The 14,078-nt window shown below is 38.8% G+C and overlaps 1 protein-coding gene across 1 annotated transcript in view; it reads right to left on the bottom strand.

Annotated features, from left to right (window-relative positions):
• IPPK (inositol-pentakisphosphate 2-kinase) overlaps positions 1–14,078 on the bottom strand; it is a 62,295-nt gene that overhangs the window by 32,093 nt on the left and 16,124 nt on the right. The window contains exons 4-6 of the mRNA XM_036218312.1: positions 9,873–9,939; positions 7,730–7,851; positions 6,238–6,327 (exon numbers count right to left, since the gene is read on the bottom strand). Coding sequence (XP_036074205.1) covers positions 6,238–6,327; positions 7,730–7,851; positions 9,873–9,939 — 279 coding nt within the window. The remainder of the gene's footprint in view (positions 1–6,237; positions 6,328–7,729; positions 7,852–9,872; positions 9,940–14,078) is intronic.

Below are 14,078 nucleotides of genomic sequence, written 5' to 3'. Positions count from 1 at the left end.
GGAATCAGGCTTCAAGAAGACATAACATTTATTAATATCTCTGTTCCCAATCAGGGAGCCCCAAAATATGTAAAGCAATTACTAACAGAACTAAGGGGAGAAACAGACCGAAACACTATCATAGCAGGGGACCTAAATACCCCACTGTCGGATATGGACAGATCATCCAAAGAGAAAATCAATACGGAAATAACATCCTTAAATGACACATTAGACCAACAGGACACAATTGAGCTGCTTATGTATTCTTCTCTAGTGAGCATGGAACATTCTTAAGAATTGACCACATACTGGGGCACAGAAATAGCCTCAACAAATACAAGAGGGCTGAAATTGTACCAACCATATTCTCTGATCATAATGGTTTGAAACTAGAGATCTACTGTAAAAAGAAAGCAGGAAGAACCACAAATACATGGAGATTAAACAACATACTACCGAAGAATAACTGGGTCAGAGAAGAAACAAAAAGAGAGATCAAGAGATACATAGAAACGAATGATAATGATAGTACAACATATCAAAACTTTTGGGACATGGCAAAAGAAGTCATAAGAGGAAAGTTCATATCATTACAGGACTACCCCTAAACCAAGAACGAGCCCAAATAAAGAACCTAACGCTTCATCTTTGAAAATTAGAAAGGGAAGAACAAATTAGGCCTAAAGTCAGCATAAGGAAAGAAATAATCAAAAGCAGAGCAGAAATCAATGAAATTGAAAATGAAAAAACAATAGAATAAATAAATGCAACAAAGAGCTGTTTTTTTTTTTTTTTTTTTGAGAAGGTTAATAAAATTGGAAAACCCTTGGTAAAGAAAAAAGAGAAAGGACACAAATAAACAAAATCAGGGATGAAAGAGGAGAAATTATGACTGACATCTCAAAAATACAAAGGATCATACAAGAATGAAAAAGTATATAACACCAAATTTAATAACCTAGAAGAAATGGACCAGTACTTAGAAAAATGCAGTCTTCCTAGACTGAATCAAGAAAAACTGGAAAATCTGAATAGACCAATCAGCAGTATGGAAATTGAAACAATCATTAAAATCTTACTCAAAAGTAAAAATGCAGGACTAGCTGGCTTCACCAGTGAATTCTACCAAACATTAAAGATTTAATACCTATTCTCCCTAAACTTTTCCAAAAAATTGAAGAGTAGGCAACACTTCCCAACTTATTTTATGAGGCCAGTATTACTCTGATACCAAAACCTGGTAAGGATAACACAAAAGAAGAAAACTACAGGCCAATATCTCTCATGAAGACAAATGCAAAAATCCTAAGTAAGATACTAGCGAACCAAATACAGCAACGTATTATAAAGATTATACACGACGATCAAGTGGGCTTCATCCCAGGGGCACAGGGATGGTTCAACATACACAAAGATTAATATTATACACCACATAAAATAATTAAAAAATAAGAATCATATGATCAGTCATATCAATAGATGCAGAAAAAGCCTTCGACAAGATACAGCATTCATTTATGGTCAAAACACTTAACAAAATTGGTATAGAAGGAAAGTATCTTAACGTAAAAAGGCCATCCATGATAAACCCTTAGCCAACATTATACTTAGTGGTGAAAACCTAAAACTCTTCCTTCTAAGATCAGCAACAAGTAAGGCTGTCCACTGTTGCCACTGTTGTTCAATATAACATTGGACGTCCTGGCAAGTGCAGTCAGGCAAGAGAAAGATATAAAACGCATCCAAATAGGAAACGAAGAAGTCAAACTGTCACTATTTGCAGATAACATGATCTTCTCTATAGAAAACTCTAAAGAATCCAAGAGAACACTACTAGAAACAATAAGCAAATACAGTAGTGTCTAGATACAAAATCAATGTTCAAAAATCCATAGCTTTCCTATATTTTAATAATGAAGTGTCAGAAAATGAAGTAGACAAAATAATTACTTTAGCAATTGCAACAGAAAAAAATAAAATACCCAGGAATAAATTTAATGAAACGTGAAGGACCTATATAATGAAAACTACAGGACTCTATTAAAAGAAATCAAAGAAGATACAAAGAAATGGAAAGATATTCCATGTTCTTGGATGGGAAGAATCGACATCATTAAAATGACCATGTTACCTAAAGCATTATACAGATTTAATGCAATCCCCATCAAAATCCCACGGGCCTTCTTTAAAGAAATAGATCAAAAAATCATCAGATTTGTACAGAAGCACAAAAGACCCCGAATTGCCAAAGCCATCCTGAGAAAAAAGAATGAGGCTGGAGGCATCACTCTGCCCGACTTCAAATTATACCACAAAGCGACAGTAATCAAAACAGCATGCTACTGGCAGAAAAACAGACACACGGACCAGTGAAACAGAATCGAGACTCTAGAAGTAAACCCATATTTTATGGGCTAATAATTTTCGACATAAAAGCCAGAAACATACAGTGGAGAAAGGAAAGCCTCTTCAATAAATGGTGCTGGGAAAACTGGAAAGCCACCTGCAAAAGAAATTAGACTGTTGTCTGTCGCCACACACCAAAATGAACTCAAAATGGTTTAAGGACTTGAATGTAAGATCCGAAACAATAAAATGCATAGAAGAAACATAGAAACTAAACTGAAGGACCTTGGACGTAAAAAGGATTTTATGAATTTGATCTCAAAGGCAAGGGATGTAAAAGCAAAAACAAATGAATGGGACCACATCAAACTAAAAAGCTGCTCAGCAAAAGAAATCATCAACAAGGTAAAGAGACAAACATCCAAATGGGAAAATATATTTGCAAGCAACGCCTCTGACAGCGCCTAATATCCAAAACATACAAAGAACTCATACAACTCAGTAACAGCAAAAAAACCAAACGATCCAATCAAACAATGGGCACAGGACCTGAACAGACACTTCTCCCTAGAGGACATATAAATGACCAACAAATATATGAAAAGATGTTCAACATCACTAGCTATTAGGGAATGCAAATCAAAACCACAATGAGATACCATCTCACACCTGTTAGAATAGCTATTATAAACAGGACAAGTAATAACAAATGTTGGAGGTGATGCGGAGAAAAAGGAACCTGACTCATACACTGCTGGTGGGACTGCAAATTGGTATAGCCACTATGGAACACTATGGAGGTTCCTCAGAGAACTAAGAATTGATCTACCATATGATCCAGCAATTCCTCTACTGGATATTTATTTACCCCCAAAGCCTTGAAAACCCGTATCTATAAAGATATTTGCACATCGATGTTCATAGCAGCATTATTCATGGTGGCCAGAGCATGGAAGCAACTGAAGTGTCCTACAAAAGATGATTAGATAAAGAAGCTGTGGTACATATATACAATGGAATATTCTTCAGCCATAAGAAGAGATGAAATACTGCCATTTGCGACAACATTGATGGACCCTGTGATAATCCTGCTAAGTGAAATAAGCCAGAAAGAAAAAGTTGAAAATCACATGATATTACATATGTGCGATATATACCTAAAAGCAACAAATGAACAGGATAAACAGAGACTCATGGACATGGACAATGGACTAGTGGTTACCAGAGGGTAGGGGATGGGGGCGGAGGGTAGAGGTAGATAAAGAGGATCAAATATAGGGGGCAGGGGGAGGACAAAGTGGGTAAAGGGGATCGAATATATGATAGCTGAAAAAACAGAACTTTGGGTGGTAATCACACAATAGAATATACAGTTTTCAAATTATAATGTACGCCTGAAACTTATATAATTTTATCAACTAATATTACCCCAATAAACTTGATTTAAAAAAAAAAAAATCCCAGCTGGTTTCTTTGAGAAAATGAAAAAGCTAAAGGCATCTAAATTGGAAAATAAAACTCTCTACTCACAAATGACATTATCCTATACAAAGAAAATTTCAAAAAATCTAAAAGAAAATACTACAGCTAATAAGAAACACAGCAAGATTGCAGCGTACAACATCAACACACAAAAATGAATTTTGTTTCTATACACCAGCAATGAACACTCCAAAACAGAAATAAAGCAAGCAATTCCATATATAATCACATTTACACTATTCCAAAAGAAGAAAATACCTAGAAATAAACTTAACCTAAGTGGTGGAAGATTTGTACACTGAAAACTAAAAAAAATTGCTGAAAAAAATTAAAGAAAATCTCAATAACTGGAAAGACAACCTGCGTTCATGGATTAAAAGACTTAATATTGTTAAAATGGTGATATTACCCAAAGTGATCTACGGGTTCCTGAAATATCTGTCAAATTCCAAGGCTTGTTTTGCAAAAATAAAAAAATCCAATCCTCATTTTCATACGTAATGTTAAGGGGCCCCAAATATTCAAAACAATATTGAAAAAGAAGAATGAAGCTAGAAGACCGCCTGATTTCCAAACTTACTACAAAGCTACAGCAATCAAAAGAGTGGACTAGTGGTTATCAGAAGGTAGGAGGTAGAAGAGAAGGGGAGAGGTAGACGGGGTAAACGGGGTCAAATATAGGGCAGTAGGGGGAGGATGGAGTGGGTAAAGGGGATCAAATATATGGTAACTGAAGGAAACTGGACTTTGGGTGATAATCACACAATAGAATATATAGATGTCAAATTAAAATTACACCTGAAAATTATTTAATTGTATTAACCAATGTTACTCCAATAAACTTAATAAAAAAATTAAAAAGCAAAAAAAGAAAAAAAGTGTGGTACTGGCATAAGGACAGACATATATATAGACCAATAAAATAGAAAAGAGAGCCCAGGAATAATCCATTACACATATGGACAAGAGATCTTCAATAATGGTGCCAAGTCTATTTAATGGAGATAGAACAGTCTGTTCAACAAATGGTGCTGGGAAAAATAAATAGCCACATGCAAAAGAATAAAGCTGGACCCTTACCTAGGACCACATACAAAAATTAACTCAAAATGGATAAAAGACCTAAAACCTAAGAGCTAAAACTATAAAACTCTTAGAAGAAAACACAGAGGAAAAGCTTCATGACGTTGGATTAGGCAAAGTTTTCTTGGATATGATACCAAAAGCATAGACAAGAAAAAAAAAATGTCGACAAACTGGACTTTATCAAAATTAAAAACTTTGAGCATCAATGGCCACTATCAACAGAGTAATAAGGCAAACTGACAGAATGGGAGAGAATATTTGCAAATCACATATGTGATGAGATTAATATCTAGAATATATAAAGAACCACTAAAACTACAACTGAAAAACTACCCAATTCAAAAAATGAGCAAAGGACTTAAATTGATATTTCTCCAAAAAATCTACAAATGGCACAATAAGCACAGGAAAAGATGCTCAGCATCACTGTTAGAGAAATGCAAATGAAAACCACAATGAGAATACCACCTGACACTCATTAGGATGGCTATACCCACAAACAGGGACAACAACAAGGGTTAGCAAAGAGATGGAGAAATTTGAATCTTCATACGTTTGCCAGTGGGAATGCAAAATGGTGCAACAGCTAGGGAAAACAGTGTAATGTTTTCTTAAAAAGTTAAACAGAATTTCCCTAAGACCCAGTAATTCCATTCCTAGGCATCTACCCAAGAGGACTGAAAACAGGGATTCAAGCAAGTACATATACACATATGCTCATAGCAACATTATTCACAGTAACCAAAAGGTAGAAACAAACCACATACATCAATAGATGAATGGATAAACAAAATGTTCCCATACAATGGAATGTTATTCAGCTATAAAAAGAATGAAGTATTGATATTGTTACAACATGGATGAACTTCAAAAGCATTACACTATGTGAAAGAATATGGTCACAAAAGGTCACATACTGTATGATTCCATTTATATGAAACGTCCAGAATAGGAAAATCCACAGAGACATGTGGTTGACAGGGATTAGCAGGACAGGAGATTGGAGAGTGACTGCTCTCCTGGGGAAAGGATTTCTTTTCAAGGTGATGAAAATGTTCTGGAATTAGATAGCAGTGACGGTTGCCCAGCTTTGTGAATACACTAAAATATACTAAATTATACACTTTAAAAGGGTAAATCTTAGGGTAAGCACATTATATCGCAACTTAAAACAACAACGAGAAAAGGAGAACATGAAGTACTTGTGAAATAATAAGTGAATAATAAATATCTACATTTCCTTTTACTCTTCTGAAAACTCTAAGTGGTCACATCTTAGGCCCAACCACCTAACATACAGCTCTGTGCTCAAAGGTACCCAGGCTGATGGGCTCTTCTCACCTTGAGGTGCTGGTGCATGCAGTAACGGCACACTTTATGTTTCATCTCATGCGTAACATCACTGGAGAAAGGAATAAATCCACATTTGGGCTGCAAAATAAACAAGTAAGGACGAAAAACTGCTTAGGGAGAAATCACATACCTTTAAGTAGACATATAACTAACTACATGATAATCAAGGGTGACACCAAAGAGCGGCAGCAAGAGTCAGACGGAAACAGTCCCCAAAGTTGCTTTTCTCTTCAGCCTTCTGTGGGAACTGATGATTCCCTCATCACATCAAATAAACATGTCTTTACTGCTACAGACTCTCAGGTCAGAACTCTCACTGGGGAAAAAGGCGCATCTCAATTGCTGGCTTAACAAAAGTTCAACAGAGAGTACTTTTGTGTTTTCATTACAGAACATGATTGGAAAGACTCTAGGAGTGCAGATCTGACCTAGGCTCCCAAGTCCAAGAAGCAGAAACCTTGTTCCCTCTGATGAGAACTCATGAGCATGAAGGTGCCCATCTGATGGTTGTTAGGCTCCTAGAACATCTGGAACCCCAGCTGCCTTTTAAAAGCCATGGATTAGGTGCACATAAAAAATCCAAGGCTTATACTTAGCCTTGGGGCACTGAAGACCATGCCACCATTGTTTGTGATGCCTAAGACATTCACCCTCTGGTTGGGGAAGCAGATCATCAGTCCCACTGAACACCCAGGGCTGTGAGTGTTAAGGACCAAGGGTGTGACCCAGATTTACCACCAAAGAAGTTTGGAGGAAAAAGACAAACTGGGCAGCAGAGCTCAAGCCCTTTTCCTGCAATTGTTGCTCTCCACTAGATGAGTGATGCCCTTTGTAGCTCCCCTCAGGACTCCTGGCCACTACAAACCAGGGCCTTAAGAGTCACATAGGCTTCTATGCCTCTGGAGCAAAGGAATGAGTGCCACCCATTCTAACGGGAAACTCTCAAACTGACCTCCTAGAGCACAGCATGTAGTGTCACCACGTGGCCAAAGGGGCATGTCAGGAAAGGAGGTGAGGAGGCCCAATAAGCTTCATTTTCCAAGGAAAACAGGGAGTGCATAACCCAGCAGGTTATGCCCTCTGGTGGCCATCTGCCAGAGCTTGTCCCTGACTGGGTCGCCATCATAGTGCCTGGGAACGGACCTAAATCTGGGAGCCCAGGAAATCATGCCCCTCAGGTCTGGCTGGTGGGAGGAACCAGAACAGCAAGGTGTAGGTGACATACGCAGAAGGAGGAGGAAGAAGCCTCATCTCTAGCAGTTGGGGGTCCCCGAGAAGGGGCTATGGGGCCTTTAAAAAGTTAAACATAGAATTTCCCTAAGACCCAGCAATTCCACTCCTGGGAATCTACCCAAGAGGATTGTGGGGAATTCCAGGAGCTTCTAAGGGAAAGTGTGCTCCAGGCAGTTAACATGGATTTGCAAACCAGGATCCACCTTTCCCTTTTCCCCACACCATTTTCCCCTCGACAAAACTTCACCTTGATCTCTACACACAGAATTGGCCGGTGCTCAGCAAAATGATAGGTCTGAAGTCTGGCTAAATTGGGAAGGCACAGAGCATAACCACTGAGAGTGTCCAGGTCCTTGTCACAGCGAGATTCTAGAAAACAGAGCAAAAAAAATACCTGAAGATCAGTGCAGGAGATACGAGATGATCCCATGACAACTTGGTGGATTCCTGTTGGAGAGGGGTCAGCCTTGTCAAAGAGAGGGCTGGACTTGGCCTCCAGCTCCTGGGAGGTCACCTCTAAGCCTTGCAACATCCTACCTGAGGAATGCCCGTGTTTACCTGGGGACTTCAAGCCATATGAATGTAACACTGTGCTCCATGGTGGGAGTTTGGGCCCCATAGTCTCAGCTTGACCTCCAGAGGGGCTCAAGACTAAGGGTAGCCAGTCAGTTCTGTCTACGTGCCCAAGCCCTAACAATAACCTTGACACCAAGGCTCAGGAAGCCCCACTGCTTGGCATTCCACCATGTGGTCAAACATCACTGCTGGAAAAAGTAAGCACTAGCTGCATGACGCCAGTGGGAAAGGACACCTGGAAGCTGGTCTCCCTGGATCTGCCCCCAGGGCCTCTTAATCTGTATCCCTTAGTTAAGCCATAACCATGAGAATAACAGTGAGCATTATGGGTCCTTCTAGCAAATTATCAGAACCTGAGGTTGGTCTTATGGACCCAAAAATATGCAGCTGTCATCAGAAATAATGGTGGTCATAGGGACTGCCCCCCAGTTCCATGAATCCTTTAATCCAGGAGCTCAGAGAGAATGGAGGCAGCAGCCTCAACCTTCCTCTTAAAAATGGTTCCTTCAGAATACTCAAACACCACTCTTTCTTCAGCACTGACTGCTAAAGCCATAGTGTGGACAGTTACAGAAGCATGTGGACTCCAGACCCCTGGAGAAATCAGCTTTTCTCCTTTCACATAGCAAGGCTAACAATAAGTCAGTGTTACAATGGGGGGACAGTTCTGATTAATGTTAATATAAATTTAATTGCTAATTACAAAATAAGGTGATGATAATGAGCAGCTTTAGCAGCTGGATGGCACAACCCTGGAACACACCTCAGTCTTAGGAAAACAGTGTGAGGAAAACAAAGCCGAGACATAGTCCTGGCTCTAACGTGGCTATGACCTCCTTCCCCCTCATCATCCATTTCCACGCACAGAGCCTTGCTCCTCAGTGCTCCCCAAACCAGAGGCTTGCACAGTGTTCTGTTTGCTTTAATGTTCTTAATCAAATAAGAAAAGATTTTTCTATTGGCTGTGCTTCAGGAGGAGGCATTTCCATTCTCAAAAACATGGACTTTACATCTTTGTCTCTAACTGTGAAAAGAAAGGCTTTAATCTGGTTTCTGTCACTACTGCCAGGACCAAGTTCAGGGAAGCTATGTGAGGTAATGGCAGGAGTTTACACAAGATAATGGGATGAAGGTATGAGAGGTAAGAGGGGCGGGTACGAAGGTGATAAGGGAAAGATACATAAGGTGATGGGTGAGATACGTGTGGTGATGGGGTGAGGGTATGCAAGGTAAAGGGGTGAAGGTACTCCAAGTAACAGGAGGAGGTATGGAAGATGATAAAGAAGAAGTAGGGAAGGCATGGAAGCATATGTGAAGTGATGCAGGGAAGGTACATGAAGTGATGAGGGAAAGTACCACCCAAAGAACTCACATCTCCTGCCTTTCGCCAGGAGGATAAGCAGGCTAAATGGATTCCAGCTATGGGAGAAGGTCATCAGGCTACAGACCTTCTAGGACCTGGCCCATCCTCTGTGGTTTAGGTCTAGCTGGTTTTCCTTTTGACTCCTCCAGGCCTTCCTATAGCCCACCTTCCCTTCCTAAGTCTCTCCTAACTCCTTCGGCTCCCTCTCTCTCCCAAATGCATATTTATTTTTATTAATCAGTTCTTGGTCATATAGCCTCTGCAGTGACCTGGGAATCTGATGCCCAGAATTGTATTCATGAGCTCTTGGATTTCTACCCCGGATAATCAGGTTTCTGGCAAAAGAATTGCTGAAAACTGCACCTACCTAACATGAGTAATAATGTCAAACACTTTTCGAACAGGATATGATAAAATTACAAAAAAAAATTTGTAAGTTAGAAACCCTTACCTGGTCTTTCAGACTGTACCTTTAAACAAAGCTGTTTCACAAAGTCTAAAGGCAGCTGAACAACTTCCTGTAAGAACAAATACAAAATACTCAGTATGGGTTGCACAACAATGTGAACATTCTTAATGCCACAGAACTGCAAATTTAAAAAGTAGTTAAAATGATAAATTTTATGTTATATTTTAGCACACTAAAAAAAATACTCAGTATGTGGGCCTTAGGAATAAAGCTGCTCTTTTATTTTAAGAACATGTCCAGATTTAACATAGACACTAATGTTTCTATGCACAGAGTGACAGGCCCTCCTCAGTCGGCTGGTGTCAATGTTGGTGGCAACCAGCAGCATGCACCATGTCACCCACAGAGCACCCCTAATATGGCAACTCTTCTGTACCCACAGTGTCTGGGGACAGTAAAGCAGGGCCTGAAGCAGTTCTGCCACCATAAACGTTCTTCGCCAGCTTTCTCCACAAACTGAGGCTTCTCACACTCCCACCTGAGAAACAGCTTGAGAAAAGGCTCTGATTGAATATTAATTTCTGGATGAGACATCCTCTGTGTCCATCAGCCACAGGACTCAGGGTGGCTAATATTCAGTGCATTTGGGCAAAAAACAAAGCATTTTCTCTATACTTTGATATTTCTTTGCACTTTCTCGAAGTAAGAGATTTTATTTAATCCACATTGCTCACCATCTTCCTTGTGTTCCTAGGGTGGCAGAATTCTGACTTCTGAAGAAGTCCCAAGAGGAAGCAAGAGACCAGCCTAGAATGAAAATGCCAGGACTCTGTCTGCTTACACTCCATGCCTTTGCCATCTCCCCCGTCCCACCTATGTGTCAGTACCAGCCTGTGACTGTCCTATCACAAGGATGCACCTATGCTAGCCCATGGCTGCACTGCCACATGGTCTGCAAGCCAGAAGCCATCCCATCACAAAGACATGCTTCTGCAGTCCACCCTGTCCAATCGATCATTTGCTTCCCAGGCTGCTGTGGCAACTTAACTAAACATGTTATAAACTGATAAAAGATGAGTTGCTAAAAAATTTAGTTCTGAATTAGGCAAGGTGAAATGATGGAAGAATGGGAATTTAAAAAAATCAAAAATTTAAAACTTAGATGATATCACAAAAGTCCAAGCTCCCACTATACTTTAAAGAAAGCAAAAGCACAAAGTGTGCAGATATCAGATTATGAACCTTTTTTTTCTTTTTATTTTTTTTTAAGTTTATTGGGGTAACATTGGTTAATACAATTATATAATTTTCAGATGGACAATATAATTTGACATTTATGTATTCCACTGTGTGATCCCCTTTACCCACTTTGTCCTCCCCCTGCCCCCTATATTTGATCCTCTTTATCTACCTCTACCCTCCGCCCCCATCCCCTACCCTCTGGTAACCACTAGTCCATTGTCCATGTCCATGAGTCTCTGTTTATCCTGTTCATTTGTTGCTTTTAGGTATATATCGCACATATGTAATATCATGTGATTTTCAACTTTTTCTTTCTGGCTTATTTCACTTAGCAGGATTATCACAGGGTCCATCAATGTTGTCGCAAATGGCAGTATTTCATCTCTTCTTATGGCTGAAGAATATTCCATTGTATATATGTACCACAGCTTCTTTATCTAATCATCTTTTGTAGGACACTTCAGTTGCTTCCATGCTCTGGCCACCATGAATAATGCTGCTATGAACATCGATGTGCAAATATCTTTATAGATACGGGTTTTCAAGGCTTTGGGGGTAAATAAATATCCAGTAGAGGAATTGCTGGATCATATGGTAGATCAATTCTTAGTTCTCTGAGGAACCTCCATAGTGTTCCATAGTGGCTATACCAATTTGCAGTCCCACCAGCAGTGTATGAGTCAGGTTCCTTTTTCTCCGCATCACCTCCAACATTTGTTATTACTTGTCCTGTTTATAATAGCTATTCTAACAGGTGTGAGATGGTATCTCATTGTGGTTTTGATTTGCATTCCCTAATAGCTAGTGATGTTGAACATCTTTTCATATATTTGTTGGTCATTTATATGTCCTCTAGGGAGAAGTGTCTGTTCAGGTCCTGTGCCCATTGTTTGATTGGATCGTTTGGTTTTTTTGCTGTTACTGAGTTGTATGAGTTCTTTGTATGTTTTGGATATTAGGCGCTGTCAGAGGCGTTGCTTGCAAATATATTTTCCCATTTGGATGTTTGTCTCTTTACCTTGTTGATGATTTCTTTTGCTGAGCAGCTTTTTAGTTTGATGTGGTCCCATTCATTTGTTTTTGCTTTTACATCCCTTGCCTTTGAGATCAAATTCATAAAATCCTTTTTACGTCCAAGGTCCTTCAGTTTAGTTTCTATGTTTCTTCTATGCATTTTATTGTTTCGGATCTTACATTCAAGTCCTTAAACCATTTTGAGTTCATTTTGGTGTGTGGCGACAGACAACAGTCTAATTTCTTTTGCAGGTGGCTTTCCAGTTTTCCCAGCACCATTTATTGAAGAGGCTTTCCTTTCTCCACTGTATGTTTCTGGCTTTTATGTCGAAAATTATTAGCCCATAAAATATGGGTTTACTTCTAGAGTCTCGATTCTGTTTCACTGGTCCGTGTGTCTGTTTTTCTGCCAGTAGCATGCTGTTTTGATTACTGTCGCTTTGTGGTATAATTTGAAGTCGGGCAGAGTGATGCCTCCAGCCTCATTCTTTTTTCTCAGGATGGCTTTGGCAATTCGGGGTCTTTTGTGCTTCTGTACAAATCTGATGATTTTTTGATCTATTTCTTTAAAGAAGGCCCGTGGGATTTTGATGGGGATTGCATTAAATCTGTATAATGCTTTAGGTAACATGGTCATTTTAATGATGTCGATTCTTCCCATCCAAGAACATGGAATATCTTTCCATTTCTTTGTATCTTCTTTGATTTCTTTTAATAGAGTCCTGTAGTTTTCATTATATAGGTCCTTCACGTTTCATTAAATTTATTCCTGGGTATTTTATTTTTTTCTGTTGCAATTGCTAAAGTAATTATTTTGTCTACTTCATTTTCTGACACTTCATTATTAAAATATAGGAAAGCTATGGATTTTTGAACATTGATTTTGTATCTAGACACTACTGTATTTGCTTATTGTTTCTAGTAGTGTTCTCTTGGATTCTTTAGAGTTTTCTATAGAGAAGATCATGTTATCTGCAAATAGTGACAGTTTGACTTCTTCGTTTCCTATTTGGATGCGTTTTATATCTTTCTCTTGCCTGACTGCACTTGCCAGGACGTCCAATGTTATATTGAACAACAGTGGCAACAGTGGACAGCCTTACTTGTTGCTGATCTTAGAAGGAAGAGTTTTAGGTTTTCACCACTAAGTATAATGTTGGCTAAGGGTTTATCATGGATGGCCTTTTTACGTTAAGATACTTTCCTTCTATACCAATTTTGTTAAGTGTTTTGACCATAAATGAATGCTGTATCTTGTCGAAGGCTTTTTCTGCATCTATTGATATGACTGATCATATGATTCTTATTTTTTAATTATTTTATGTGGTGTATAATATTAATCTTTGTGTATGTTGAACCATCCCTGTGCCCCTGGGATGAAGCCCACTTGATCGTCGTGTATAATCTTTATAATACGTTGCTGTATTTGGTTCGCTAGTATCTTACTTAGGATTTTTGCATTTGTCTTCATGAGAGATATTGGCCTGTAGTTTTCTTCTTTTGTGTTATCCTTACCAGGTTTGGGTATCAGAGTAATACTGGCCTCATAAAATAAGTTGGGAAGTGTTGCCTACTCTTCAATTTTTTGGAAAAGTTTAGGGAGAATAGGTATTAAATCTTTAATGTTTGGTAGAATTCACTGGTGAAGCCAGCTAGTCCTGCATTTTTACTTTTGAGTAAGATTTTAATGATTGTTTCAATTTCCATACTGCTGATTGGTCTATTCAGATTTTCCAGTTTTTCTTGATTCAGTCTAGGAAGACTGCATTTTTCTAAGTACTGGTCCATTTCTTCTAGGTTATTAAATTTGGTGTTATATACTTTTTCATTCTTGTATGATCCTTTGTATTTTTGAGATGTCAGTCATAATTTCTCCTCTTTCATCCCTGATTTTGTTTATTTGTGTCCTTTCTCTTTTTTCTTTACCAAGGGTTTTCCAATTTTATTAACCTTCTCAAAAAAAAAAAAAAAAAACAGCTCTTTGTTGCATTT

The sequence above is a fragment of the Rousettus aegyptiacus genome, unplaced genomic scaffold (assembly GCF_014176215.1).
Source record: "Rousettus aegyptiacus isolate mRouAeg1 unplaced genomic scaffold, mRouAeg1.p scaffold_m13_p_3, whole genome shotgun sequence".
Classification (NCBI taxonomy): domain Eukaryota; kingdom Metazoa; phylum Chordata; class Mammalia; order Chiroptera; family Pteropodidae; genus Rousettus; species Rousettus aegyptiacus.
The sequence above is the reverse complement of the archived record's forward strand: the minus strand, read 5'-3'. Positions and strand labels throughout refer to the sequence as shown.